General features: G+C 37.6%; 2 protein-coding genes across 3 annotated transcripts; one reads left to right on the forward strand and one right to left on the reverse strand.

Annotated features, from left to right (window-relative positions):
* Window positions 1-2,025: 2,025 nt before the first annotated feature.
* LOC121802130 (trihelix transcription factor ASIL1-like) lies at window positions 2,026-3,688 on the reverse strand. 2 transcript variants are annotated; one of them, XM_042201708.1, is made up of 2 exons: window positions 2,581-3,660; window positions 2,026-2,510 (listed from the first exon to the last, which is right to left on the reverse strand). In XM_042201708.1, the coding sequence occupies exons 1-2, from the start codon at window positions 3,052-3,054 to the stop codon at window positions 2,166-2,168; spliced, it is 819 nt and encodes a 272-aa protein (XP_042057642.1). In that variant the 5' UTR covers window positions 3,055-3,660; the 3' UTR covers window positions 2,026-2,165. The 2 variants fall into 2 exon arrangements, with proteins under 2 accessions (XP_042057642.1, XP_042057643.1); XM_042201709.1 differs by having other exon boundaries at window positions 2,050-2,510; window positions 2,590-3,688.
* Window positions 3,689-4,644: 956 nt separating this feature from the next.
* LOC121803434 lies at window positions 4,645-7,956 on the forward strand. The gene is made up of 4 exons (XM_042203098.1): window positions 4,645-5,250; window positions 5,851-5,936; window positions 6,667-7,351; window positions 7,595-7,956. Exons 3-4 carry the CDS (start codon window positions 6,706-6,708, stop codon window positions 7,903-7,905), a joined length of 957 nt encoding a protein of 318 aa, XP_042059032.1. The 5' UTR covers window positions 4,645-5,250; window positions 5,851-5,936; window positions 6,667-6,705; the 3' UTR covers window positions 7,906-7,956.
* Window positions 7,957-8,540: the final 584 nt, after the last annotated feature.

Consider the following 8,540-nt stretch of genomic DNA (forward strand, 5'->3'; position numbering starts at 1 on the left):
GTGGTAGAAGATAATTAAAAAAGAGCAAGTAGAAGTAGTATAAAATGAGTTTAGGGATTTGGGAAATCTTGATTCTGGCAGATCCTCCCACCTAAATCATATTTCGACAGGATTTGGCTGTCCAAGATAATTCTACTAAATTCAATATACTAGTGGTATATAATATACATATGTATAATGAATGAATGCATAGCTACCACCACATTCTACTCAAATAGGAGCACATAATTCTTCATCGCTGTGTAACAAATAATTAAAGAGTAATGTATGGAAGAGAGATGAGCAGGGAAGAATCGAGGTGGCGAGTGGAGAAAAGGGCTTCTTCTGCTTCGACACGTTCTTCTATCGGGTGGCTGCTGCTGGCGTTGTCGCTGCTACTATTGCCACCGATTTTGCCGCCACTCCCTCCGCCGCCGATGCCACTTATGCTTTTTCCGGTGGGGGTTATGGCCCTTCTCATGGCGCTTGCCTTCTCCCCCATGCCATGCACCTAATTTAAGTCTCCATATCTCACATGATCATATGCAGTGAGCAGCCGCTGGGATTTTCATCAGGAGGCCGCGGGTCGCATTGCCTCTCAACCGCTGCCACTCCGCCATCTACGGAGGCGGAGCTCCTCTTTATGGCTGCGGCGGAGGCCAGGATGCTTTGTTTTGGTCTAATAATGTTAAATTGCAGCTCAAAATACCATCTCATTTTTTCTGATGATCTGTTATAGTCTATCGCCAATGGGAGCAAAATGAAACTCTTCAACTTAGTTTCCTTCATCGAAGATGTAAATTTGAAGATAGGTTCATTTTCAGAAATTATTTTTAAGTCAGAAATTACTGAATTACTACATATTAGTTGATACTCCAAATAAAACAGATTAATTCATTATACTAAATTTAGAAATTCTCAAAATCATTATATTAAAAAAAGTTCCTACGGGGCATATATAAAAAGGGAAAAAAGAGCTTATATACAAAGCTAATTTTAGTTGTAAATAGTCACCAACTACTAGTCTACTACCACTGAAACAATAGTTTCACAAAACAAAAATCTTGAGCCCCAACGGTTTCTTGATAAAAGATGTACCTCACATTTCATTACCCAGTATGTCGTCGCGCATCATTTGTACAGGGGTGAGTCCCTTTTTTTTTTAAATTATTTCTCGATTTAAGCATGTCATCCTTTTTCCATATTGTTCCAATTTAATTGGATGTCCATGACGAGACCTTCTGCCCTATTAGCATCTTTCTTCGGGTCAGGGCTGATGAAATACAATGCTAGCAACCCTCGAACCTGTAGCATCAACGTGTTTGTTACTTGGTCTTGGGAAAAACCGAAAACATAGATATCGTTTAGGACGAACAACGAAAGAGCATATGATCAAAAACATAGCATTAACGGCTGAAGAACAGAACTACTGGACATCCATCCACATGGAAGGACTGGTGATATTAAGTCATGCCCGGAGGAGCATACTGAGCTTCAATAAGATGGGGAAACCAAAGTGGACATATAAATCCACTTAAACCTTTCAACATCATTTCTCCACTACCATGATGATACACAAATAATTTATGAAATTGTTCTGCACAATTCCTATCATACACTACTATGAATAATTCATCATAAAACAGGACATAAAAATGTGTTATAAACACACTCTAAATTTAATTTCTTACAAACAAATGAGGCTTGGCATTATTGAAGGAATCCATCAAGATTCCAAATATTATAGGCACTAGGCACCATTACTCAACAAAAACATACTATTGCAAGTTCTTGTGCCATGAAGATACAAGGTCCTCCACACCATGTGGCATAGAAATCAATCATGACCTTCACCAACTCCTGGATTTCTTTTTCTACTATCAATTAAACAAACCTGCAATTTGATTTACGTCAATTTAATGTTAGAACTTATGATTTTAAAAAATTGCTACTATTTCTCAGTAAAGATAACTTATTTAATGTATGTATTATTATAACAAGGTCATCAAACTAAGACTTGCATGTTACTACTTCTTAGAGTCAGAGAGATGAAAATCATATTACCATTTCTGATTTGAAGTAATTGATCCCATAAAAATCTACTAAGACAGTTCTTAAATACTCATACATCGCAATCACATCCAAGTATACATATTAGTAGTATATTAATTGATGAATGAGGTTTATTATTGGATGGATGTTGATCCTCTGGCAAAAAGCTTAGCAATCTGTAGCTGAGTATTAGCAATAATCTCAGTCCGTTTAAGCTCCAATTCCCCTCTCTTCGCCTCTGCTTCCGCCCTCATTCTCTCTATCTCTCTCATCGTCTCCATCCTCGACTCCTCCGCCCGCACCACCACCTCCGCCACCCACCGTATACTCTCTCCTATCTCCCAGCTCCCCTCCCTCTCCCGCTTCCTCCATTTCTCCTTCCTCTTCAATTTCCCCTCATCAATTGCCGCTGTGCTGCTCTCTCTCTCATCAATCGCCTTCTTCTCCGATTCTTCATTGTTTCCGCCCCCTTCCTCCTCCTACATCATTAATCCTTCCTATTAACCATCAAATTTAATTTCCACAACCGATTTTGACATTGATACATACCTTACCCACCCGATCACGATCAGCGCCGTTTGAATTTTGCGCAGACGGAAACTCAGCAGCAGGAGGAGGATCGGCAGCAACTCCGTTATTTCCGCGGAGGAGGAGATCGAGGCGAGGATAGAGAGGCCACGACGAGGCGTCAGCCGCCGCAGCGGACTCCGATCGGTACCTCTTCTTCATTGACTCGATCTTATTCTTACACTGCGTGAGCGTCTTCGCCGATTTGGAGGCGCCGGCGCGAGCCGAGACGTGCTTGGCGACTTCCTCCCAGTCCTGGCCCTTGAGCTTGGCACGGTTCCGGAGCGTCCATTTGGCCTCGTACGCCTCGAGCAGGCTCGACACAGCGCCTTCGCTCCACTCGTCTCTCTTCAGCCGGTCGCTAACATTTCTGGGTGAGGAAGTGTTAGGGTTTTGATTAGGCGAGAGGAGAGATGGTGGTGGGTTTTGATTAGGTGTTTGGTGGTCTCTCTCCATTTCCCCTTCTCATAATTAGTTGCAAAGATTGGTTAGTATTTTGCTTCTACTAACATTTTGTGGCTAATTTAGAGAGGGAAAAAGGAGAGATAGGATAGGAAATGAAGGCACTAGCATTTCATAGAAAACAAATTGGTGAGAAAATGAATTTGATAAAAAGCAATAAAGTGAGTGAATGGCTAGAGAGTCATCTTTTATTTGTCTTTTTATTAGTCTAGGTAATTATAGGTCATTGGCTTGTTGCATCCTTTTCTATTATTCCTTTGGTGATGATTCGATGATACGTATAACAAGTAACCATAACTTGATACATCGATTTCATTTACAATAGTTATATGAATATATTCTAGTATGTGGTTTAATGTGCCTTTAAGAATCTCAAAGAAAATGGCAGTAGTTAGACGGTCAAGAAGTATTAGATTCCCTTGCAACAAAGAAAGAGAAGATTGGATGATGTAAATTCAAAGGATTTTTAATCCCAAAATGACTAGATGAAATCAACACAAAAAAGTTGGAAGGGTTAGATATGATTCTCTCACACTAAAAAATGAATAAAAAAAATTAAAGAAGAGGGTGTGAGGAGTGGTGGTGGACAATGGGAGATGAAGATTAGATTAATTAGGTGAGGTAGTCATATGAGGTAATGATAGTAATCCAACTTTAGGTTCCACTCGTTTTATAGTGTTGATATGAAGCCAACCATGACATCCACCCACCCATCAACGGCGGTGGTGCTGGTTCACGTGGGGTTGTCACCACCATTGATATCCTTTTTAAACCCTTTTTCCCACCATTTTCCAGCTGACCTTACATCAATCTGATCAGATATTTTTTTCCAGTGAAAACTCACTTTTCCAATTACAAATTCCTCTCTATGAATATATTGGCAAACATGAAAAATGGCATGTCTCATTGTGTCGTATAAATATATTTTTATTGCTTTTGTGCAAGCCTATGGATGCGTTTGTGTTGTTTATTAAACTATCGAAGCTCACACTACGTAAATAAGACGTAAAGAACATATCCAATTAGTAGTTTGTTCATAAAAACAGACTTCCCCTTCTTTTTGACGTTCCTCAAGTATTATCTTCTTCAATTAATGGACGCATGCACTAATTCGACCAAATACTTTATTCCATCTTGATATAAGTTGAAAAATGGAAAAAAAATTGAAATAACTTTATATATACTGCTCCCTCCGTTCCACGATAAGAGTCATACTATTTCATTTTAACCATAGGTAGTAAGTATGTTTCGTATTCCACCAACTTATTCTACTCACATTTTATTATAAAACTAATGAAGTATATTTAAGTAAGACTCATATTCCACTAACTTATTGTGACGCCCCGGAATTTCATTCCCTTCGGTCAAGATAAATCGGGTATTAGCTCAATTAATTCCAATGTTTTAAAAACCGGACCGGCAAGCGAACCGACGTCGTTACTGGTTCAACCGGTTCACTGGTCGAACCATTGGTTGAACAGGAATATTGTTTATATATATATATATATATATATATATAGGTCCATGATCATTTGAGATTTTTTAAGCTAATTGAGGAATGAGATGCAATCTCAGCCACTCATTTTTATTAAATGAGTGGTCCAGATTTTGCCACACAAAAAATATTTTTAAATTAATTTATTATGAAAGGGTATAATGGTAATTCACATCCCCCTCTCTTCTTCCCAAAAATCCTTTTTTTTCCCAAATCACTACCGCTAATCAGCCCTCCATCTTCATCTTTATCCCTCTAATTTCGTCGACGACAATGGCGATTGCCGCCGCCATATCGATGCTGCTGATTACCGTCAAACATCCTCTTCGACTCGCAATCTCTCTTGCTCCTCGGCTTGAATACGCCGCTGCTCCTCGGGATCATTGAGGCGAACCTCCTCCTCTCAGCGCGCGATCTCCGCCGATTATTTTCTGTTGTTCTTCTTCTTCTCCTTCTTCGCATCCTTCCTTGAATGATATTACGATTCTCTTCCTTGAGATCGCTGATTTTTTTATGGAGATCTGCGATCTCGTCGGAATCTGCATTGTTAGCTTCAACGAATTCGTTGCCGGAGGTTGAATTCGTGGACGTGTTCGGTTCCGCTCTCAATTTGATCAGCGAGAGGTTCAATTCATCAAATCTTCAATTTGTTGGAGTTCATCAAATCTTCAATTCAGCAAATTCGTTGCCGAGAGGTTCAATTTGTTTTAAAATCTTCAAATATTGTTGCTTTATTTTTTGGATAATAACTTGTTGGAGTTAATTGAATATTTGGTTGGAGTTAATTACCAAACATCTTCATAGACATTTGAATGGAAGATGTATACTAATGTTAGATTTGGCAGTATCTGCATTCTCTTCTAATTTTCATAAATAGGCTAGCTAAGACACGGAGATAAGAATTGCTTCATGAACTTAGTTTAAACAGTCATTGTTCTTCCATGGATTGTGTACAGTAATATTCTAAAAGCTGGTGTTGTATTCCAATTTAATTGAATTTCAGTCTTCAATCGCGATTTTTGTGAGATTGGCGATTTCTGTGAGATCTCTCTGATTCCAATGCTTTCTGATTCAATTGATTCGAAAATTAGAATACAGACGATTTCAACGATCTCTGATCCAACGATTCCTCAGCATATCAATTTTTGAAAAAAATGACTAATTCGACGGAGTTTGGTTGAATCTGAAGTTTTTAGGTTGATTTTATAGACTTTGATTCTGTTTTTATGCTTTATTTGTTGATGCCCAGTCGAATTTGTTCCTAATCAGTTTTTTTTTTGCCTTTTCATCTTTAGCTTCGAGTTCAAATCGTAATCAATACCTAAGGTGTTATCTGATGGATTCTTCATCTTATTACTAGTCGAGTTGACGAATGGTGAAGGTAATTTGGATTGGTTTTCATTAACATGACTTTTTTGTACTTTGTTGGTGAACTCCGTTGACATAAATGCATAGTTGTTGATATTTTAATTGATGTTCTGTTGACATAAATGCAAATCTGTTGACATGATGTATGTTACCTGTTAAATATTCTATATAGTTATACTCTTTGTTGACATTTTGTTGACATATAAAATAGTTGTGTGCAAAATGCACTCTCCCCTGGCTGAAGAGCCCCTGCTGTGGTGTTTGTTGGTGGAGGAAGGTGTTATGGGTAGGGTTGACAGTCCATGATAGGATGGCTAAGATGTTGGTGTTGGTGTGTTGGTGCTGCGTATTTTGAGATTTTGATTCTGGTGTGGGTCAGTTAGGATATGCTAGTTGACATTATGTTCTGGTTTGAATTGATGCTCTGTTGACATAAATGCAAATATGTTGACATGACGTATGTTACCTGTTAAATATTCTATGTAGCTAAACTGACATTTTGTTGACATACAAAATAGTTGTATGCAAAATGCACCCTCCCCTGGCTGAAGAACCCATGCTGTGGTGTTTGTTGGTGGAGGAAGGGGTTATGGGTAGGGTTGAGAGTCCATGATAGGATGTCTGATATGTTGGTGCTGTTTATTTTGAGATTTTGATTCTGGATTCTGGTGTGGGTCAGTTAAGATATGCTAGTTGACATTATCTGTTTTAGGTTGTTGACATATTTTCCCATTATGTTGTAGGATCTGTTATTCCAATTTGCAACGCTGAGTTGAGGCATTATGAAGGTCAAAAATTTTCTTCACTTGAGGAGGGAATTTCCTTTTATGAAAAGTATGCACAAGAAGCTTGTTTTGATTGTCGAAGATTTGGAAATAGGTCTAGTGGTGGTGTTATTACTTTTTCAGTATGTTGTTTGCAACAGACAAGGTTTTCATACAGTTGATCCGTTGGATGTTGATGTAAGTATATCTGAGGATGTAAACGTGTCAGATGATGATGAAGTAACTTCAAAGAAGAAACGTAGACGTGAAACAAAAAGGTATGGATGTGGAGCATGGATCAGTTTCAAGTTTTTTTCTGATTGTGGTGTTAAATATTATCTTGTGCATCAATTCATTGAGGAACACAATCATGCTATGGTTGACAAAGATCATAAGCGATTTATGAAAGGAAATCGCAGTATGAATGATGTTCATCACAAGTTTGTTGAAGATTGCACCAAAGCTAACATCGGTCCTACTTCAACTTTCAACTTATTAAAGGAGTTTTTTGGTGGTTATGATGTTGTTGGGTGTACGTTGAATGATGTTAGGAATTGTTCTCGTGATATTAAAGAGAAACTGGAAGAAGTGGATGTTCAAATGATCCTAAATCAGATGCAAGAAAAGAAGAAAATTTGTAAAGGCTTTTTCACAAATATCAAAGGTATGTGAAGTATTTCCTATAGATATTTCAGTTTATTTGTCATATGTTGCTCAAACAGGACGACGACATTCTCTGTATCTAACAAAAACACTCATGTTTAGTATATTTCAATTTTGTGTTGACATAAACTATATAAGCTGTTGACATGTTACAGATTTAGTGTTCATATAATTTATATAGGATATTGACATGTTATATGTTTGCTGGTTCTAACGAAGATGACAAGCTACAGATTGGTAACAGGTGTCATGGACGTTACTTTGGATCATTTGCTTGCGGGTATTGGTCCTGAAATTTTTACTGATGACACTACTGGATCTTCATCGGTTGATGAAAATGATTCCATCAAGAACATATATAGTATTGCTGTACCTAAAGAAATAACTGCACATGCTCCAGATGTGGTTAGTACAAAGGGAGGTGCAAGTGACAAGAAAAGCAGGATTAAGTCAAGCATAGAGAAAGCAATTGAAAAAGCAAGTAAACTTCATAGGCGTTGTGGAAAGTGTTATAAAGTGACTGATCATAATGCTAGGAGTTGTGGCAGAAAGTAGGCATAATTGTTTTTTTTAACTACCAGAGTTGTTTTTTTAGTTTTAACATATGCTACAAGTTATTGACATTTTCTTATTAGTTGTTGATATTTGATTTTGCTCTCTATTGACATTCTATTGTATGATTTTGTTTTTTTAATTTTAAGATTTGTTTTCTGAGTTGTACACACTTTATTCAAGCTGTTGACATTTGTGTATAAGTTGTTGACATTTCAATACAAGTTGGAGTCAGGCTTGCCTCTGTGCTCCTCGTTGATGAGGGCGTCCAGGCTGCCCCAGTCGTGCCTGGAGGGGTAATTACAATTACAATTCATGTTTTTAAGGTTAATTATAATTAAAAATTATGTCAACTATATATACTAGCCATGTCAACAACTAATATAACTATGTCAACTATGGTGCATATCGTGTCAACGGCACATACATGTCATGTCAACTACGGTACATATCGTGTCAACTACACGTACAAGCCATGTCAACTGTGTTACAAGCCATGTCATCTACACGTACAAGCCATGTCAACAACAATCAGAGTTGTTTTTTAGTTGTTAACATATGCTACAAGTTATTGACATTTTCTTATTAGTTGTTGATATTTGATTTTGCTCTCTATTGACATTCTTTTGTATGATTTT

This window comes from Salvia splendens, chromosome 5, assembly GCF_004379255.2.
Source record: "Salvia splendens isolate huo1 chromosome 5, SspV2, whole genome shotgun sequence".
NCBI lineage: Eukaryota > Viridiplantae > Streptophyta > Magnoliopsida > Lamiales > Lamiaceae > Salvia > Salvia splendens.